At 44.3% G+C, this 22,245-nt stretch overlaps 1 protein-coding gene across 4 annotated transcripts in view; it reads right to left on the reverse strand.

Moving 5' to 3' along the window:
- The window catches only part of LOC311131344 (CUB and sushi domain-containing protein 1-like), a gene marked incomplete at both ends in the record, with an annotated part of 555,203 nt that overhangs the window by 183,810 nt on the left and 349,148 nt on the right, over positions 1–22,245 (reverse strand). For all 4 annotated transcript variants that reach the window (XM_084164287.1, XM_084164286.1, XM_084164285.1 and 1 more), the window contains 2 exons: positions 15,743–15,820; positions 16,764–16,876. In XM_084164287.1, coding sequence (XP_084020413.1) covers positions 15,743–15,820; positions 16,764–16,876 — 191 coding nt within the window. The remainder of the gene's footprint in view (positions 1–15,742; positions 15,821–16,763; positions 16,877–22,245) is intronic.

Genomic DNA, 22,245 nt, shown 5'->3' on the forward strand with positions numbered 1-22,245 from the left:
GCCAAGGCGGAGAAATGCCTGTTCTTTCAGGAGTCCATCTCCTTCCTAGGGTCCGTGTCTGGGGTGAAAATGGAAAGTGACCGCATTTCGGCCGTGCGTAATTGGCCGACTCCAACCACGGTGAAGGAGGTGCAGCAATTTTTGGGATTTGCCAATTACTACCGGAGGTTTATCCGGGGCTTTGGTCAGGTAGCGGCTCCCATTACCTCGTTGCTGAAGGGGGGACCGGTGCGTCTGCGGTGGTCAGCTGAGGCGGACAGGGCGTTCAATCATCTGAAGAACCTGTTTACCTCGGCTCCAGTGCTGGCTCATCTGGATCCCTCCTTGGCCTTCACGGTTGAGGTGGACGCGTCGGAGGCTGGGATAGGTGCTGTACTTTCCCAGCGCTCAGGCACACCACCCAAGCTCCGCCCCTGTGCGTTCTTTTCTAAGAAGCTCAGTCCGGCGGAGCGCAACTATGATGTGGGGGACCGAGAGCTGTTGGCCGTGGTCCAAGCCCTGAAAGCGTGGAGACATTGGCTTGAGGGGGCTAACCACCCTTTTCTCATTTTGACTGACCACCGCAATCTGGAGTACATCCGTGCAGCGAAGAGATTAAACCCTCGCCAGGCAAGGTGGTCAATGTTTCTCACCCGTTTTTGTTTCACCCTTTCGTACAGGCCAGGTTCCCAGAATGCTAAGGCAGATGCTCTGTCCCGACTGTATGACACGGAGGAGAGTTCCGTGGAGCCCACTCCCATACTTCCGGTGTCGTGTCTGGTGGCACCGGTGGTGTGGGAGGTGGACATGGACATCGAGCGGGCGTTGCGTAACGAACCAACTCCTCCCCAGTGTCCAGAGGGTCGTGTGTACATCCCGCTGGAGGTCCGCGATCGGTTGATCTATTGGGCTCACGAGTAGGGGTTGCAATTTCCCTCTGGTCATCCTGGTATCGGTCGGACAGTGCATTGTCTTAGTGGGAAGTACTGGTGGCCCACCTTAGCTAAGGACGTGAGGGTTTATGTTTCCTCCTGCTCGGTGTGCGCCCAGTGTAAGGCTCCTAGACACCTGCCCAGAGGGAAATTGCAACCCCTACCCATTCCACAACGACCGTGGTCCCACCTATCGGTGGATTTCGTGACAGATCTTCCTCCCTCACAAGGGAATACCACGATCCTGGTCATTGTGGATCGGTTTTCTAAGTCCTGCTGCCTCATTCCTCTGCCCGGTCTCCCTACGGCCCTACAGACTGCTGAGGCCCTATTTACACACGTCTTCTGGCACTATGGGATACCTGAGGATATAGTGTCTGATCGGGGTTCCCAGTTCACCTCGAGGGTTTGGAGGGCGTTCATGGAACGTCTGGGAGTCCCAGTCAACCTGACCTCAGGGTTTCACCCCAAACGTAACGGGCAGGTGGAGAGAGTCAACCAGGAGGTGGGTAGGTTTCTGAGGTCGTTTGCCAGGACCGGCGGGGGGAGTGGTCGGTTTTCCTCCCCTGGGCAGAAATGGCCCAAAACTCACTCCGCCACTCCTCCACTAACCTTACTCCATTCCAGTGTGTATTAGGTTATCAGCCGGTTCTGGCACCTTGGCATCTGCGGTGGATGAATGGTTTCGGAGCTCGCAGGAGACCTGGAACGCTGCCCATGTGCGCCTGCAGCGGGGCATCGGGCAGCAGAAGGCGGCGCCAGTGAGGCTCCGGTGTATGCACCGGGGGACCGGGTCTGGCTCTTGACCCGAAACCTGCCCCTTCGCCTGCCCTGCCGGAAGTTGGGTTGCCGGTTTGTGGGGCCATTCAAAGTCCTGAGGAGATTGAACAAGGTATGTTATAGGTTACAGCTTCCTCCTGAGTATCGTATTAACCCCTCGTTCCATGTGTCTCTCCTCAGGCCGGTGGTAGCTGGTCCACTCCAGGAGTCTGAGATACGGGAGGTTCCTCCTCCCCCACTGGACATCGAGGGGGCACCGGCGTACTCGGTCCGTTCCATCTTAGATTCAAGGCGTCGGGTGGGATTCTGCCGAGGCTGCCCCTCCTCCTTGCTCGGGCAGGCTGCGGCGTTCGCCGTCACCGGAATACTAGCTACTGCCGATCTATGTTCTATGTTGCACCTGTTGTCTAATGTCACACACCTGTTGCCCATTATTCTAATCACGCCTTCCCTATTTAACCCAGTGGCTCCCAATGTGCTTTGTGCGTGGTTGTTTTTCGTTTTGTGTGTCGTTGGTGAGCGGGTTAATTCCTTCCTGTGTGGAGGTATTTCTGTGTTGTTTTCTTTACTCATTTTCAGTAAAGTATATTTCTTCGAGTTCTGTGTCCTGCGCCTGACTTTGATCCACCGCATTACACTGACACTCATTACAAAGGTATTATACTAGAAGCACAGGGCCAGGAGCAAGAGACAACGGTGACAAACAGCACACTCACAATTAGAGTATTAGAGCAATAAATCTCATTTCATGTTCTAACAAGATCATGCGGCATTAGTCTCAATGAAAGAAAAAGATTCCTCTATCGCTGCCATTAATTCAGAAGCCATGAAATAATACAAAGATGAGTCCACTCACAGTTACTGCAAATTTAGATCATTAGCAGTAAAACTGTCAATTAAAACTTTTGGAGCCAATTTGGTCTAATAATTTCTTTCAGAATAGAAAATACATTGATCATTGGGCATTGTTTAATGTAAAACATTCATGTCTTGAAGGAAAAAGTTAAAAGTCTCTAATGACCACAGCACAGACTGAGACAAATCCTTACACATAATAATATTGCATCTAACACAACACAAAACCACTGTACAATACCCCCATACACTCTTATAGTATTATATCCTGCAATATAATAAACATTACTTGTATGTTTGCAAAATGTGAGTAAGAAGTTTAAGTAAGAAGGTAAGAAATCTGTCATACAATTTACAGAATAATGGTTGGATAGATGCATTTATTAAAGGAACAACATATTTTTATATTACAGTGAACCGGTTTACAAGCTTTCATTCAAGAGAAATCATTGAACAGGTGAGTCAAAAGCTATAGAAATACAACAGCCTGTGCAATGTTTCATCATAACATTTGTATAGGTTGCATTCAGATACGAAATATTTATTTCCACCTTCTGATGACAGGAGCTTTAATGATTTACCGCTCATGGCAATTAGTGTTGCAAAGGGAGGGTATATTACTGGAAACTTTCAAAGTTTACCAGTAAACTTCCAGCATTTTCATAACTTTCAAGGAATATATGGGATTTTATCAGATGACATCTACTGGCCTTTTTGGGTACTTCAAATTATCACAGTTGTCTGTAATTATCTCTGGCCCTCTGTGTGGCCTTATCACATGTCAAAAATACACTCACCTGGACTGTTTATTAGGTACACCACCCCGTTCACAAAAATGGATCGATCCTACATACAGTGAGTCATGTGGCCGTGGCTTGCTATATAAAGCAGGCAGACAGACATCGAGGCATTCAGTTATTGTTCGTTTGAACGTTAGAATGGGCATAACGAGTGGCCTAAGTGACTTTGAGTGTGGTATGATCTTCGGTGCCAGGCCATGTCACGCTCTGACCTATAGAACTCTAGTTAGTTTGGTCAGGGTGTGCATGTTTAGTATCTAAGTTGTGTTTTCTATGTGTAGAATCTAGGTATTGTGTTTCTATGTTTGGCCGGGTGTGATTCCCAATCAGAGGCAGCTGTCGCTCGTTGTCTCTGATTGGGGATCGTAGCCTGTTTGCTATCATTAGTTGTGGGATCTTGTTCCGTGTAGAGGCTTGTATTGTGTTTAGCCTGAGGACTTCACGTTACGTTGTTTTGTTGGTGTGTTTATTTTGTTAAAATAAACATGTATGCATTTCACGCTGCGCCTTGGTCTGACCCGTCCTTCAACGTCCGTGACATGAATGAGTAGGTGTGTCCAAACTTTTGACTGATACTGTATGAATTAACCATTTAAGTTATTCAAGTATAAATTACCAAAGTTATCATAGATTGCCATAGATTATGTGTTAATTACCAAAGAATCCGGTAACTTTAGTAAATTACCAGTAGCTTTGCAACCCTAGTGACAATACAAGGAAAACAAGCCATGAAAAGGTCATGGGATGGCTCCGCTTCATAGCACATCCTATTCCACCATTCCTGTGCCAATGTGTGTTTGTGTTCTCACCTTCACTTCTGCATCATTCTGTCATATAATCTCAGATGGTTTACTGCCCCAAAACCACATTAAATCAGTTTACACATAATTTTATCTCACTCTGTTGCAAAAAAAATCTATTTTTTCCACCCATTCCTTTTGATGTCCTACACAGTAATCACAGACTACAGCATCCTTTCAAAACCATTTCCACGAGTGAACTCTCAATGTACAGTATGGTATTGGTTTAAGTCAGGGGTGTCAAACTCATTCCATGGAGGGCCTAGTGTCTGCAGGTTTTTGGTTTTTCCTTTCAATTAAGCCCTAGACAACCATGTGTGGGGAGTTCCTTACTAATTAGTGACCTTAATTCACCAATCAAGGACAAGGGAGGAGTGAAAACCCGCAGCCACTAGGCCCTCCGTGGAATGAGTTTGACACATGTGGTTTAAGTGAAGATTACTTTCTATGAAAGATCAACATGCTACAGTACATGCGAGAAATGGCATATTGGAGGATACGTACAGTGCATTTGAGAATATATTAACATTGTCCCATGAAATCAGATTTAGTCATTTATAATGCTAAAATGTTCATTTCAAGCCAAGGTCAGAGAATGTGTTCATGGACTGAGCAGCATGGACAGCCAGTGCTATCCCTTTGATCAACTGTCATGTATTTCTCTTTGATGTTGTCTTCATCTCCGTTTATTGCTGATATCAGTTAAAAAAGTTACACCGTGCGTTCAAAGCTTATGTCCAACTTACTGATGTGAATTTTGCACTACCATTTCTGTTTCCTGTACTGCACAATGATCATCCTAATCCACTTTTTTTGTGTTAGGACTATGGTTTGAAAATTAAAAGGATCATGACTTCAATTTCATACTAGTTTTATTTCTCAAGTTAACAAAGACATTTTGGTTTGTCAGCAAGTTTTTTATCAGGGAATATTTAGCAGGGAGAACTACAACTGAAAGCTTCCGTTCCCTCTCACAGCCTCCCCATTTCGATTTCTCTAGACTACTATTATAGTCAATGATAAGCCCACATAGCTCACTTCTGCTGAGAAAGGTACATTTTCCATTCCATCTTTAATGACTACTATCATTAAAGATCCACGGATGACTTCGTTAAGATACATATTTGAGTACTGTCAACAATAACAAACTGAACTTTGCTCCAAACACAGATACCAATTCAAAAATATTTTATTTTCTGAGAAAATTACATTATTTTCATTGTAAATAGAACTACAGTGACTCTATTTTATAGATTTTTGCAATCTCTTTTAACCTTTTCCATGGCTGCCTAGCTTGGGAATTTGAAGTGAAAATCAATACTTGGAACAGACTGAATAAGATTGTGATGGTATTCAGTAAGGTCATCAGAAATATTTACCAAGCAAGTTCTAGGTAAAGCCAAGACAACTTTAGATAGTGACCAATACAGCTTGAATAAAGAATTAGAATTTCTTCCTTTGGGCCTGTAGGTTTATTCTACCCAAGGTTAAGTGAAATAGAACAAAGAACTCTTTCATCCCACATGCAATCAATCTGCTAAATTTGTGCAGGTAGAGGTGGTTCTTCTGATCAGTATGTGCAAACCATCAGAAGGAAGGGTAATGAATACCCACACTCTATTGTATTCTCACACAGTTTATTGCAAGGTTTCGACCAGAAGGTGTTTGTCAGGACTTCAACTTCAGCCTGACAAAGATCTTCTGGTCGAAATGCTGCAATAAACTGTGGAAGCATACAACAGTGTGTGGGAATTTATTTCCCTTCTATATTAACTTTTTATTGACGTGATGGATCTAGTCTACGGAGCTGTGAGGGGAACGGCACCTCCTTACCTTGAGGCTCTGATCAGACCCTACACCCAAACGAGGGCACTACGTTCATCCACCTCTGGCCTGCTAGCTCCCCTACCTCTACGGAAGCACAGTTCCCGCTCAGCCCAGTCAAAGCTATTCGCTGCTCTGGCACCCCAATGGTGGAACAAGCTCCCCCACGACGCCAGGACAGCGGAGTCACTGACCACCTTCCGGAGACACTTGAAATCCTACCTCTTTAAGGAATACCTGGAATAGCATAAAGTAATCCTTCTTCCCCCACCCCCCATGAAAAAAAAAAGGTGGTTGTCCCACTGGCTATCATAAGTTGAATGCACCGATTTGTAAGTCTCTCTGGATAAGAGCATCTGCTAAATTATGTAAATGTAAATGTAAAAACAGCTAGCAAACAATTGACAGAGGTGGGCAGCCAGTTTGGATCAGTATCAATTCATTCTTGGTCCAATGGGGATACCCATTTGATGGCAAACACAGGCTCCACACTGTGTTGGTGGGTGGAATTTTCATCCAGTGAAAAATGTGAAGAAGCCACCTTGGTGATGGATGTCAGCCATCTTTCCAGCCGTCAACAGAATTGACCAAAATATCGTCAATTTCAATGCAGATGAGAATATTTGAAATCTTGAAGGATATTACGAGTAGGCTGGCTATACATCTGGGGTTACACCTCTGCTCCTTAAATAAGCACCATGGGATCTTTAATGACCACAGTGAGTCAGGACCTGAGCTTAATCCCTCATCTAAAAGAGTCTGGTGATGGTGATAATATGCATAACCTTGTGTGGTGAATGACCACATACATTTTTCCTTTGCAGAATTTAGAATGCTTTAAAGGCAGTTAAGAGTTACAAACTTTGTTAATAATTACCTGTGCTTATTGATACTATTCAAGTATATAAAGATGACTTTTTTTATACACTGCATTATGTTGTTCAGTTGACAAGGTTGCCTTACACCATCGTCACAAAATGGTGTTTTCATAATTGCTATTTGTTTATCCATCCAGGATCTAATATCACCATATACCTAAGATGCAAATTCCAGATTAGGCATGGTGCCTCACTTTTGCAAAATCAGCTATTTAGTAACACTAATTGCAATAGAACATGCTTTGTGAAGCATAGCATGGCACACATTACTAATACAATTTAATGTGGTGTTTACCAGGGGATTGTTTTTCCCCATACTATTATAGATAGCATCAAGGGCATCTTTTGGAAAACACATTATGGAAATTGGGCAAACATTAAACGCCAAGCAAACACTGCAAGTTGGATAATGATTTGTATGTGTGTGGATATGTGTGAAAATGAAAATCGTAATCAATTACGCACATAATTATGTGTGATACTCATAGTGGTAATGTCCAACTGATAATCAAACATATTACCACTTTTTGATAAATAAATATGAAAAACAAATACTATGACCTCAATTATATGGATACATTTATTCCCTGGATACTCAGAAGAGTGTTACTAGCAGGGTTTGAAATATATTTTGGTCCAACACCCAGTGTGAATAAAAACATTAACTGGCTTTCTTGTAACAGCGTTTCAATCCAAGGTGGTAATTCGTCAGGTCAAAGAGATTGTATGTGCATATACTGTACATATCCATAAACAAATCAGAAACTACCTGATCACCATGCATACATCAGACTGGGTGGATTTAGTATATAATAAATCTGTCAGATAAAATCTGTTAGGGGGAATATTGATATTTCCACATATACAATGGGGGAAAAAAGTATTTAGTCAGACACCAATTGTGCAAGTTCTCCCACTTAAAAAGATGAGAGAGGCCTGTAATTTTCATCATAGGTACACGTCAACTATGACAGACAAATTGAGATGTATCTTCTGCTTGGATAGTTCCATCTTTGCCACTGACAGTCTGGCTTTAATTCAAGTTTGTCTACAAATTAATAATTTATATGTTGATCTCCATTTCAACCAAAAGTCTAAGTAAAAAAATAGGGCTAAAAAAAACGATAGTGATAACACATTGGGAATTCAACAAGTGTGTGAATAAATAATTTTTGAGTGTGTGAATAAAGGTTGAAATCTCATTGATCAATGTCTCAACCAAATATTACCCACATTTCCACGTTGAAATGACATGGTGTGCCCAATGGCACACTTGTGAAAGAATGTTGTGGCTAAACTGATTGTAAAATAACAAGATTGTATCGCCTCACTGTTATATTATTGGTGTGAATAGGGTCTATACCAGCAATTCTCAATTGGATGGGTAAAATAAATAAATAAAAATAAAATAAATAATTTGCTTTTTAAAAAGTATTTAGTCAGCCACCAATTGTGTGTCACGCCCTGGCTCTGGGGACTATGTTATGTTGAGCCAGGGTGTGTAAGTCTATGTTTTGTATATCTATGTTGGCCTGAGTGACTCCCAATCAGAGGCAACGAGTGTCAGCTGGTTGTCTCTGATTGGGAGCCATATATTACTATCGGTCTTTTCACTTTGTGTTGTGGTTTCTTATTCTCATTTTGGTTTGTGTATGTAACCAGAGACATCACGTTTTCGTCAGTTATTTTGATCGTGTGATCAGTTTAATAAATAATACTATGTTCACTTTCAACGCTGCGCCTTGGTCCTCCTCATTAGACGATCGTGACAGAAGAAACCACCAAGACCAGACCAAGCAGCGTGTCCAGGAGCCATCGCTAATAGATCTCCGTGGCAGCTTCGACTGGGTCAAGCCCATTGAGGAGCTGAGTGACGAGGGTTGGAGACAGAGGAGCGAGAGGTGGGCGAGAATGATGGAGGCCTGGCCCACGGGGAGGAGAGACCCCCTCTGCAACCCCGCTGGACCCCCAGAAATTTTTTAGGGGGGGGCTCACGACGTCGGGGCAGCAGGAGGCCGCTATGGAGCGGTCCAGCGGGGTTGCAGAGGAGGCCGCCAGGTTACGGGGGCCACTGGTAGAAGAGGGGATGGAAGGTGTAGAGGCACGGCGAGAGGTACTGGCGTGTGTTGCCAGTCCGGTCCGGCCCGTTCCAGATCCCGGTGTAGAGCCAGTGGTGTGTGTCCCCAGTACGGTCCGGTCTATTCCTGCTCCCCGCACCAAACCTACGGTGTGCGTCGACAGCCCAGCCCGGCCCAATCCTGCGCTCCGCACCGAGTCTGTGGTGCGCGTCGCCAGCCCAGTCCGGCCCATCCAAGCTTCCCGCACCAGGCCAGTGGTGTGCGTCGTCAGTCCGGCACGGCCCGTTCCTGCTCTCCGCACCAAGTCTGTGGTGCGCGTCGCCAGCCCGGTCCGGCCCGTCCAAGCTCCCCGCACCGGGTCAGTGGTGCGCGTCGTCAGCCCGGTCCGGCTCATTCCTGCTCCCCGCACCAAGTCAGGGGTGCGCTTCGTCAGCCCGGTCCGGCCCGTTCCTCCTCCACGCATCAAGCCAGGGGTGTGCGTCGTCAGTCCAGCACAACCCGTGCCTGGGTCATGTCCGGAGCCGGATCCGCCGCCGAGGCGGAGTGCCCACCCGGTCCCTCCCCCGTTGTGGTTGTTTGGCGCGGCCGGAGTCCGCGCCTTTGGGGGGGGTACTGTCACGCCCTGGCTCTGGGGACTATGTTATGTTGAGCCAGGGTGTGTAAGTCTATGTTTTGTATATCTATGTTGGCCTGAGTGACTCCCAATCAGAGGCAACGAGTGTCAGCTGGTTGTCTCTGATTGGGAGCCATATATTACTATCGGTCTTTTCACTTTGTGTTGTGGTTTCTTATTCTCATTTTGGTTTGTGTATGTAACCAGAGACATCACGTTTTCGTCAGTTATTTTGATCGTGTGATCAGTTTAATAAATAATACTATGTTCACTTTCAACGCTGCGCCTTGGTCCTCCTCATTAGACGATCGTGACATTGTGCAAGTTCTCCCACTTAAAAAGATGAGAGAGGCCTGTAATTTTCATCATAGGTATACGTCAACTATGACAGACAAATTGAGAAAAAAAAAATCCTGAAAATCACATTGTAGGATTTTTAATGAATTTATTTGCAAATTATGGTGGAAAATAAGGTCACCTACAAACAAGCAAGATTTCTGGCTCTCACAGACCTGTAACTTCTTCTTTAAGAGGCTCCTCTGCCCTCCACCCGTTACCTGTATTAATGGCACCTGTTTGAACTTGTTATCAGTATAAAAGACACCTGTCCACAACCTCAAACAGTCACACTCCAAACTCCACTATGGCCAAGACCAAAGAGCTGTCAAGGACACCAGAAACACAATTGTAGACCTGCACCAGGCTGGGAAGACTGAATCTGCAATAGGTAAGCAGCTTGGTTTGAAGAAATCAACTGTGGGAGCAATTATTAGGAAATGGAAGACATACAAGACCACTGATAATCTCCCTCGATCTGGGGCTCCACGCAAGATCTCACCCTGTGGGGTCAAAATGATCACAAGAACAGTGAGCAAAAATCCCAGAACCACACAGGGGGACCTAGTGAATGACCTGCAGAGAGCTGGGACCAAAGTAACAAAGCCTACCATCAGTAACACACTACGCCGCCAGGGACTCAAATCCTGCAGTGCCAGACGTGTCCCCCTGCTTAAGCCAGTACATGTCCAGGCCCGTCTGAAGTTTGCTAGAGTGCATTTGGATGATCCAGAAGAGGATTGGGAGAATGTCATATGGTCAGATGAAACCAAAATATAACTTTTTGGTAAAAACTCAGCTCGTCGTGTTTGGAGGACAAAGAATGCTGAGTTGCATCCAAAGAACACCATACCTACTGTGAAGCATGGGGGTGGAAACATCATGCTTTGGAGATGTTTTTCTGCAAAGGGACCAGGACGACTGATCCGTGTAAAGGAAAGAATGAATGGGGCCATGTATCGTGAGATTTTGAGTGAAAACCTCCTTCCATCAGCAAGGGCATTGAAGATGAAACGTGGCTGGGTCTTTCAGCATGACAATGATCCCAAACACACCGCCCGGGCAACGAAGGAGTGGCATTTCAACGTCCTGGAGTGGCCTAGCCAGTCTCCAGATCTCAACCCCATAGAAAATCTTTGGAGGGAGTTGAAAGTCTGTGTTGCCCAGCGACAGCCCCAAAACATCACTGCTCTAGAGGAGATCTGCATGGAGGAATGGGCCAAAATACCAGCAACAGTGTGTGAAAACCTTGTGAAGACTTACAGAAAACGTTTGACCTGTGTCATTGCCAACAAAGGGTATATAACAAAGTATTGAGAAACTTTTGTTATTGACCAAATACTTATTTTCCACCATAATTTGCAAATAAATTCATAAAAAATCCTACAATGTGATTTTCTGGATTTTTTTTCCTCAGTTTGTCTGTCATAGTTGACGTGTACCTATGATGAAAATTACAGGCCTCTCTCATCTTTTTAAGTGGGAGAACTTGCACAATTGGTGGCTGACTAAATACTTTTTTCCCCACTGTAGTATACCCCCTAGGTAATGAATAGCAATCATACAATATAATTATGCAATATTAACATTTATCATATACAATGCCTTCAGAAAGTATTCACACCCCTTGACTTTTTCCACATTTTGTTGTGTTACAGCCTGAATTTCTAATTGATTAAATTGAGATTATGTGTCACTGATCTACACACAATACCCCATAATGTCAAAGTGGAATTATAGTTTTAGAAATGTTTACAAATTAATTAAAAATGAAAAGCTGAAATGTCTTGAGTCAATAAGTATTCAACCCTTTTGTTATGGCAAGCCTAAATAAAAATGTGCTTAACAAGTCACATAATAAGTTGCATGTACTCAATCTGTGTCCAATAATGGTGTGTAGCATGATTCATGACTATCCAATTTCTGTACCCCACACATACAATTATCTGTAAGGTTCCTAAGCCAAGCAGTGGATTTCAAGCACAGATTCAACAACAAAGACCAGGGAGGTTTTCCTATGGTTTACAAAGAAGAGCAGCTATTGGTAGATAAGGAAAAAGAAAGCAGACATTGAATATCCCTTTGAGCATGGTGCAGTTATTGATTCTACACTTTGGATGGTGTATCAATACACTCAGTCACTACAAAGATACAGGTGCCCTTCCTAAATCAGTTGCCGGAGAGGAAGGAAACCGCTCAGGGATTTTGCCATGGATGTCACGCCCTGGCTCTGGGGACACTTGTATGTTGAGCCAGGGTGTGAGTTTCATTTGTTTCTAGTAGTTGTATTTCTAGGTTGGCCAGAGTGGTTCCCAATCAGAGGCAACGAGTGTCAGCTGTTGCTGGTTGTCTCTGATTGGGAACCATATTTAGACAGGCTGTTTTCCCACAGTGGTTGTGGGATCTTGTTCATTTTGGTTTGTACCGTAGGACTGCACGTATCGTTTGTTGTTTTGGTCGGGTAATCACAAATAAAGAGTATGTTTGCTTTCAACGCTGCGCCTTGGTCCTCCTCTGTTCCCGACGTTCATGACAGAAGATCCAACCAGAACTGGACCAAGCAGCGGGTCCAGGAGCCATCGCCAGGGAAATCTCTGGCGGATATCCAGCGCCTCCTCGACTGGGTCAAGCCGGGTGAGCAAGAGAGGGGCTTGACGTGGAAGCAGAAGGGCGAAAGGCTGGCGAAAAGTATGGAGACCTGGTCCACGGGTAGGAGAGAAGCCCAGACATTTTTTAGGGGGGGGCTAACGCCGTGGACGACGGGGCAGCAGGAGACCGCGATAGAGCGGCCCAGCGGGTTGGCAGAGGAGGCCGCCAGGTTACGGGGGCCACTGGTCAAAGAGGGGAAGGAAGGTGTAGAGGCACGGCGAGAGGTACTGGGGTGTGTTACCAGTCCGGTCCGGCCCGTTCCAGATCCCTGCGTAGGGCCAGTGGTGTGTGTCCCCAGTACGGTCCGGTCTGTTCCTGCTCCCCGCACCAAGCCAATGGTGCGCGTCGCCAGCCCGGCCCGTCCTGTTCCTGCTCCCCGCACCAAGCCAATGGTGCGCGTCGCCAGCTCGGCCCGGCCTGTTCCTGCTCCCCGCACCAAGCCAATGGTGCGAGTCGCCAGCCCGGCCCGTCCTGTTATGCTCCCCGCACCAAGCCAATGGTGCGCGTCGCCAGCTCGGCCCCGCCTGTTCCTGCTCCCCGCACCAAGCCTATGGTGCGCGTCGCCAGCCCGGCCCGGCCTGTTCCTGCTCCCCGCACCAGGCCAATGGTGCGCGTCGCCAGCTCGGCCCGGCCTGTTCCTGCTCCCCGCACCAAGCCAATGGTGCGCGTCGCCAGCCCGGCCCGTCCTGTTCCTGCTCCCCGCACCAAGCCAATGGTGCGCGTCGCCAGCCCGGCCCGACCTGTTCCTGCTCCCCGCACCAGGCCAATGGTGCGCGTCGCCAGCCCGGTCCGGCCCGCTCCTGCTCCCCGCACCAAGCCAATGGTGCGCGTCGCCAGCCCGGTCCGGCCCGCTCCTGCTCCCCACACCAAGCCAGTGGTGTGCGTCGTCAGTCCGGCACGGCCCGTGCCTGTTCCCCACACCAAGCCAGTGGTGTGCGTCGTCAGTCCGGCACGGCCCGTGCCTGTTCCACCGGTGCCTGGTCCGGTACCGGTCAGCTGCTTCATGCCGGAGCTAGAGCAATCCGCTCCACCAGTGTGCAGTCCAGCTCCGGCCAGCGGGGCCAGACCGGACCAGGGGTACTTTGGGGGGTTGGAGAGGGAGTGGGGATCAGGCCCGGAGCCGGATCCGCCGCCAAGGCGGAGTGCCCACCCGGTCCCTCCCCTGTGGTATTTAGTTGGCGCTGTCGGAGTCCGTGCCTTTAGGGGGGGGTACTGTCACGCCCTGGCTCTGGAGACACTTGTATGTTGAGCCAGGGTGTGAGTTTCATTTGTTTCTAGTAGTTGTATTTCTAGGTTGGCCAGAGTGGTTCCCAATCAGAGGCAACGAGTGTCAGCTGTTGCTGGTTGTCTCTGATTGGGAACCATATTTAGACAGGCTGTTTTCCCACAGTGGTTGTGGGATCTTGTTCCTTTTGGTTTGTACCGTAGGACTGCACGTATCGTTTGTTGTTTTGGTCGGGTAATCACAAATAAAGAGTATGTTTGCTTTCAACGCTGCGCCTTGGTCCTCCTCTGTTCCCGACGTTCATGACAATGGAGGCCAATGGTGATTTTAAAAAAAGTTACAGAGTTTAATGGCTGTGATAGGAGATAACTGAGAATGGATCAACAACATTGCAGTTACTCCACAATACTAACATAAATGACAGAGTGAAAAAAAGGAAGCCTGTACAGAATAAAAATATTCCAAAACATGCATCCTGTTTGCAATAAGGCATTAAAGTAATACTAATAGCAAATTGGCAAAGAAAAGCATTTTTTTGTCCTGAATACAAAGCCTTCTGTTTGTGTCAAATACAACACAACACATCACTGAGTACCACTCTTCATATTTTCAAGAATGGTGGTGGTTGCATCATGTTATGGGTATGCTTGTCATCGGCAAGGACTAGGGATTTTTTTTACGATAAAAAGAGCTAAGTACAGGCAAAATCCTAGAGGAAAACCTGATTCAGTCTGCTTTCCAACGGACACTGGGAGACAAATTCACCTTTCAGCAGGATAATAACTTAAAACACATGGACAAATATACACGGGAGTTGCTTACCAAGACATCATTGAGTGGCCTAGTTACAGTTTTGACTTATATTGGCTTGAAAATCTATGGCAAGACTTGAAAATGGCTGTCTAACAATGATCAACAACCAACTTGACAGAGCTTGATGAATTTGAAAGAATAATGGGCAAATATTGTACAATCCAGGTGTGCAAAGCTCTTATGGACTTGCCCAGAAAGACTCGCTGCCAAAGGTGATTCTAACATGTATTGACTCAGGGGGTTGAATACTAATCTAATCAAGATATATTAGTGTTTTATTTTCCATTAATTAATCAATAATAATACAAACAAGTTTTTTTCTTCCACTTTGACATTACAGAGTATTTTTTGTAAATCGTTGACCAAAAAATGACAATTTAATTCATTGTAATCCCACTTAGTAATACAACAAAATGTGGAAAAAGTCAAGGGGTGTGAAAACTTTCTGAAGGCACCGTAACTGTCAGATAATGGACACATACTGATATGGAATCATTTGTTTTTCAACAGGACAATGACCCAACACACCTCCAGGCTGTGTAAGGGCTATTTTACCAAGAAGGAGAGTGATGGAGTGCTGCATCAGATGACCTGGCCTCCACAATCCCCCGACCTCAAACCAATTGAGATGGTTTGGGATGAGTTGGACCGCAGAGTGAAGGAAAAGCAGCCAACAAGTGCTCAGCATATGTGGGAACTCTTTCAAGACTGTTGTAAAAGCATTCCAGGTGAAGCTGGTTGAGAGAATGTCAAGAGTGTGCAAAGCTGTCATCAAGGCAAAGGGTGGCTACTTTGAAGAATCTCAATTATTTATTATTTGTTTAACACTTTTTTGGTTACTACATGATTCCACGTGTTATTTCATAGTTTTGATGTCTTCACTATTATTCTACAATGTAGAAAATATTAAAAAATAAAGAAAAACCCTGGAATGAGTAGGTGTCCAAACTTTTGACTGGTACTGTAACTTTGTAAGAAAGCCTAATTTGTTTGACTCTGATACAACTATCACATCCTAAAACACTTATCGTAATTTAAAATGCTTATCGTAAGTGTACATTACTGTACTGTTTTGGACTGCCTGGGGAAAGACAAACCCTTTTAAGATATGTTTGATTTTATGATGATTCCAATTCTATGTGGGTAAAAACTGCACCTCAGCTCATAAGAAAGTACTTACAAACAGCATTTTTGTGGTTTGTGTCTTTGCTTGGAAGCAGTTTCACCCCTCTGGACTTCAGCTCAATGGCCTTTTTCACTGTTGGGGAGAGAAAGCACATCATAATCCATTCATGTAATTAGCAAAACACCCGAAGAGCATAGGCTGAAAGAAAATCTGTGTCACAACATGCAAACACTTCTGTGAGATCCCTTTGCTATACAAGCATCTCTCCCACCCCACCCCCCACCCCCTCTCTGCCTCCCAAATCATTTTAAGCTGGTGTTTACTGGAGAAATTCACAAGCAGAGATGTCAAGCTGTCCTCCAGGTGACTGCAGAGGGCCAGGATGGTGCCAATGTGCCCAGGCCACCGCGTCATTATTGGGGCTGTATTATTTAGTCTTTATGGATCATCCAAGGCAGAGGAGTCCTATATTGTGCAGGGCAAGGGAGCGCCAGCTTGTGAATAGTGGTGGCAACACAGTCACCTAACACCACTGGGCTCAGTTCCCAGCAGGCAGTGCAGTGGACGCATAGCCTGAATTTGTGTCAACAAGAGCCAATTTGGATTTGGATATGACTCGGAATCTAATCTGGTAATTATGTCATGCTGGGAAGCCAATTAAACCCTAAGAAAGCTGAAATAGGTTCAGTGTGAGTATTAGTTTCTCCATATGACTTGTGTCAAATTGTGGGAGGGAAAAAAGTTGCCAACTATTTTTAATGAGAATGGCCTTCGTATCCAAACTCTTTTAGGCAGAAGTACCTGGGGCTACACTTAGTGACTAAGCCTGGAGGGCCTTAAGTCGTGTTGCACTTCGTCAAACTCCATTTAACAGGCAGAAACCAGATAAATAACTATGCATACACCTGCAAACCGTATGCGGGCAGAATCCAGGTCAGGCCAAGATGTCATGTTTAGTGGAGCTCTGGCAGAGCGTGCCAAGTGATGTGATGTGAAGGAACTCACTGCCAAGTGCACTGACGACTGCCTGCAATGGGAAGGGATCTATCCCAACCCTTTGACACTGACCCATTACCTTGGTACTGGGCACTAAATCCTTTCCGCCGATGGTTGCTGTCTGATGTGAAATGCAGCCGTAACCAGTTCTTGCTGCTGATGACGGGGGAAGGTAGATTCATACCGGTCAGCCTGGAAGAAAATATGATTCTCATTTCAGCCAAGTGACCAAACACCTCCATCAAAAGGACACTCAAAATAAAACACATGGGGCGCTGTTAGTAACAATGCAACATCTACACTGCATGACTTCTGGAATCATTACACAATGGGTTAACTGGTAGGAATGCTAAGAGTACATACCAAATCAAAAGTTTAATATTATAAACTTATAAAATCACACACATGATTTACTCTCAAGTCTAGCTTGATTGTTTCTAGCCCAAAGAGTTATACAATGCCTACTCGAGTCGACAGCTGTGTGTTATATATTTTGCAGGGTTAACTTTGCTGCTCTGCTCCCATTAACCTCACAGATGCCTTGAGTAATCATCACACATTTTGATATGGCTGTATTGCTCTATTCCGCTGGTTTCAAGAGGCACTTAAGCTATTTTTTTTTTTTACTTTTCCTGTTGAAAAACAATATCCCATGTATAAATACAGTAATGTACACACACTTAAGGGTAAAACATATGTTAAAGAGCAAGTGCAAACTTCATGGAGTAGGCCATTCAAGGAGTCTGATGGTGCCCTCTGATGTCATCAGCCTCCCCCTTGCTTGAGGAACAATAGAGGAGAAATAGAGAATAAAATATGAAAGGGTCAACTGAAAAATGGTTACCTGAACCCAAATGAATGAAACCCTTATCAACAACCTCAGACATATCAATACAGTGTACCAACAAATATATACAGTATTATCCCAGTTTACCTATTTGCTTATGGTCTTGCCTACGCCTAGCGAACAGTTTTTTTAATTATATGAGAAAAAAATATTCCATGTTATTTGGAACGGCAAGCCAGACAAAATTAAACGGGCCTATTTATATAATAAATATGAATTCGGAGGACAGAAATGATTAAATATTAAAGCATTAGACCTATCATTAAAAGCTTCAGTCATACAAAAGTTATACTTAAATACGAACTGGTTCTCTAGCAAATTAGTAAGATTGTCTCACCCAATGTTCAAGAATGGCCTTTTTCCCTTTATTCAGATTACAACCTATCACATTCAGTTATTTGAAAAGGAAATCATCTCCCAAATATCACTATTTCTAAAACAAGACATAGAAAGTTAGTTGCAATTTCAATTTAATCCTCCAGAAACGACAGCACAAATAATGCAACAAATATTGTGGTTAAACTCAAATATACTAATTGATAAAAACACTTTTTTTTTTATGTTTAAAAACGGTATAATCTTCGTAAATTGTATCATAGGTAGGACTGGTGGAGTTATGTCGCACATGCAGCTAACAAAAACATATGGAAATGTCTGCTCTACACAAAATTACAACCAAATAATTGCAGCATTACCGCAAAAATGGAAGAGGAAAGTGGAAGGGGGAAAAAGTAAGGAACTTGTCTGTCGGCCCTGCATTAAAGAACATAATTGGTTAAAGAAAATTGTGATAAATAGAAAAGTATACCAGTTTAATTGAAGGACCAAAGGACTGACAGCCGTCCCATATAGATTGCAAAATAGTTGGGAAGAGATTTTGACGTACCAATTCCATGGCATAGTGTTTATGAACTGATATGCAAAATGACGCCGGATTCAAAACATATAATTTTTCAATTTAAATTATTATACAAAATTATTGCTACCAATAGAATGTTGTTTATATGGGGGATACAATCTTCACAGCTCTGCAGATTTTGCTGTGAAGAAACAGAATCATTAGATCATTTGTTTTGGTACTGTCAATTTGTAGCTTGTTTTTGGTCACAGGTTCAGGAATGGCTGAAGGTTTGCAATATTTACAGTGAGGGAAAAAAGTATTTGATCCCCTGCTGATTTTGTACGTTTGCCCACTGACAAAGAAATGATCAGTCTATAATTTTAATGGTAGGTTTATTTGAACAGTGAGAGACAGAATAACAACAAAAAAATCCAGAAAAACGCATGTAAAAAATGTTATAAATTGATTTGCATTTTAATGAGGGAAATAAGTATTTGACCCCCTCTCAATCAGAAAGATTTCTGGCTCCCAGGTGTCTTTTATACAGGTAACGAGCTGAGATTAGGAGCACACTCTTAAAGGGAGTGCTCCTAATCTCAGTGTGTTACCTGTATAAAAGACACCTGTCCACAGAAGCAATCAATCAATCCGATTCCAAACTCTCCACCATGGCCAAGACCAAAGAGCTCTCCAAGGATGTCAGGGACAAGATTGTAGACCTACACAAGGCTGGAATGGGCTACAACACCATCGCCAAGCAGCATGGTGAGAAGGTGACAACAGTTGGTGCGATTATTCGCAAATGGAAGAAACACAAAATAACTGTCAATCTCCTTCGGCCTGGGGCTCCATGCAAGATCATACCTCGTGGAGTTGCAATGATCATGAGAACGGTGAGGAATCAGCCCAGAACTACACGGGATGATTATGTCAATGATCTCAAGGCAGCTGGGACCATAGTCACCAAGAAAACAATTGATAACACACTACGCCGTGAAGGACTGAAATCCTGCAGCGCCCGCAAGATCCCCCTGCTCAACAAAGCACATATACATACCCGTCTGAAGTTTGCCAATGAACATCTGAATAATTCAGAGGAGAACTGGGTGAAAGTGTTGTGGTCAGATGAGACCAAAATTGAGCTCTTTGGCATCAACTCAACTCGCCGTATTTGGAGGAAGAGGTATGCTGCCTATGACCCCAAGAACACCATCCCCACCGTCAAACATGGAGGTGGAAACATTATGCTTTGGGGGTGTTTTTCTGCTAAGGGGACAGGACAACTTCACCGCATCAAAGGGACGATGTACGGGGCGATGTACCTTCAAATTTTGGGTGAGAACCTCCTTCCCTCAGCCAGGGCATTGAAAATGGGTCGTGGATGGGTATTCCAGCATGACAATGACCCAAAACACACGGCCAAGGCAACAAAGGAGTGGCTCAAGAAGAAGCACATTAAGGTCCTGGAGTGGCCTAGCCAGTCTCCAGACCTTAATCCATTAGAAAATCTGTGGAGGGAGCTGAAGGTTCGAGTTGCCAGACGTCAGCCTCGAAGCCTTAATGACTTGGAGAAGATCTACAAAGAGGAGTGGGACAAAATCCCTCCTGAGATGTGTGCAAACCTGGTGGCCAACTACAAGAAACGTCTGACCTGTGTGATTGCCAACAAGGGTTTTGCCACCAAGTACTAAGTCATGTTTTGCAGAGGGGTCAAATACTTATTTCCCTCATTAAAATGCAAATCAATTTATAACATTTTTGACATGCGTTTTTCTGGATTTTTTTGTTGTTATTCTGTCTCTCACTGTTCAAATAAACCTACCATTAAAATTATAGACTGATAAATTCTTTGTCAGTGGGCAAACGTACAAAATCAGCAGGGGATCAAATACTTTTTTCCCTCACTGTACCTGGAGCTAACCCTGCAGATAGCACTACTGGGTGATCTGAAAAGTCATAGTCAATCGATCAATAATTTAATAATACTTTTAGAATATATGGCAAATAGAAATACAATATGGATGGTGTTAAGAGATAGATGGGAGGTGTTGAATGGAGCTGAAGGATGGGACTAATAACAACTAATAACAACAAGATAACTAATGTAAAGCATACTGTGTCCATGATAAGTATATAGGTTATAGGTTGAGAGCTTTTGTGAAAGAGCACAGTTAGAAAGATATGGCATATAGAAGCAAACCGGTTGGACATCATGAAAATGATTGGAGAGGTTTAGAGTAGAGGAAGTTCAGGAGTAAAAACAAACAAAATAGAATTATTGTAAAATTGGTTGTGTCCATAAAATGTATATAGTATGTATAAGCTGGAAGTAGAGGCCTAAGCGTTGTTGTTCACTAGTTTACTCCAATTAGGGAAGGGGTGGTGGGGTTGGAAAGTAATAAAGGTTTAAAATATATATATATATATATATATATATATATATATATATATATATATATATATATATATACAGTGGGGAAAAAAGTATTTAGTCAGCCACCAATTGTGCAAGTTCTCCCACTTAAAAAGATGAGAGAGGCCTGTCATTTTCATCATAGGTACACGTCAACTATGACAGACAAAATGAGATTTTCTTTCTCCAGAAAATCACATTGTAGGATTTTTAATGAATTTATTTGCAAATTATGGTGGAAAATAAGTATTTGGTCAATAACAAAAGTTTCTCAATACTTTGTTATATACCCTTTGTTGGCAATGACAGGTCAAACGTTTTCTGTAAGTCTTCACAAGGTTTTCACACACTGTTGCTGGTATTTTGGCCCATTCCTCCATGCAGATCTCCTCTAGAGCAGTGATGTTTTGGGGCTGTCGCTGGGCAACACAGACTTTCAACTCCCTCCAAATATTTTCTATGGGGTTGAGATCTGGAGACTGGCTAGGCCACTCCAGGACCTTGAAATGCTTCTTACGAAGCCACTCCTTCGTTGCCCGGGCGGTGTGTTTGGGATCATTGTCATGCTGAAAGACCCAGCCACGTTTCATCTTCAATGCCCTTGCTGATGGAAGGAGGTTTTCACTCAAAATCTCACGATACATGGCCCCATTCATTCTTTCCTTTACACGGATCAGTCGTCCAGGTCCCTTTGCAGAAAAACAGCCCCAAAGCATGATGTTTCCACCCCCATGCTTCACAGTAGGTATGGTGTTCTTTGGATGCAACTCAGCATTCTTTGTCCAAAAAGTTATATTTTGGTTTCATCTGACTATATGACATTCTCCCAATCCTCTTCTGGATCATCCAAATGCACTCTAGCAAACTTCAGACGGGCCTGGACATGTACTGGCTTAAGCAGGGGGACACGTCTGGCACTGCAGGATTTGAGTCCCTGGCGGCGTAGTGTGTTACTGATGGTAGGCTTTGTTACTTTGGTCCCAGCTCTCTGCAGGTCATTCACTAGGTCCCCCCGTGTGGTTCTGGGATTTTTGCTCACCGTTCTTGTGATCATTTTGACCCCACGGGGTGAGATCTTGCGTGGAGCCCCAGATCGAGGGAGATTATCAGTGGTCTTGTATGTCTTCCATTTCCTAATAATTGCTCCCACAGTTGATTTCTTCAAACCAAGCTGCTTACCTATTGCAGATTCAGTCTTCCCAGCCTGGTGCAGGTCTACAATTTTGTTTCTGGTGTCCTTTGACAGCTCTTTGGTCTTGGCCATAGTGGAGTTTGGAGTGTGACTGTTTGAGGTTGTGGACAGGTGTCTTTTATACTGATAACAAGTTCAAACAGGTGCCATTAATACAGGTAACGAGTGGAGGACAGAGGAGCGTCTTAAAGAAGAAGTTACAGGTCTGTGAGAGCCAGAAATCTTGCTTGTTTGTAGGTGACCAAATACTTATTTTCCACCATAATTT

The sequence above is a fragment of the Coregonus lavaretus genome (assembly GCF_964263955.1).
Source record: "Coregonus lavaretus genome assembly, chromosome: 1".
Lineage (NCBI taxonomy): Eukaryota > Metazoa > Chordata > Actinopteri > Salmoniformes > Salmonidae > Coregonus > Coregonus lavaretus.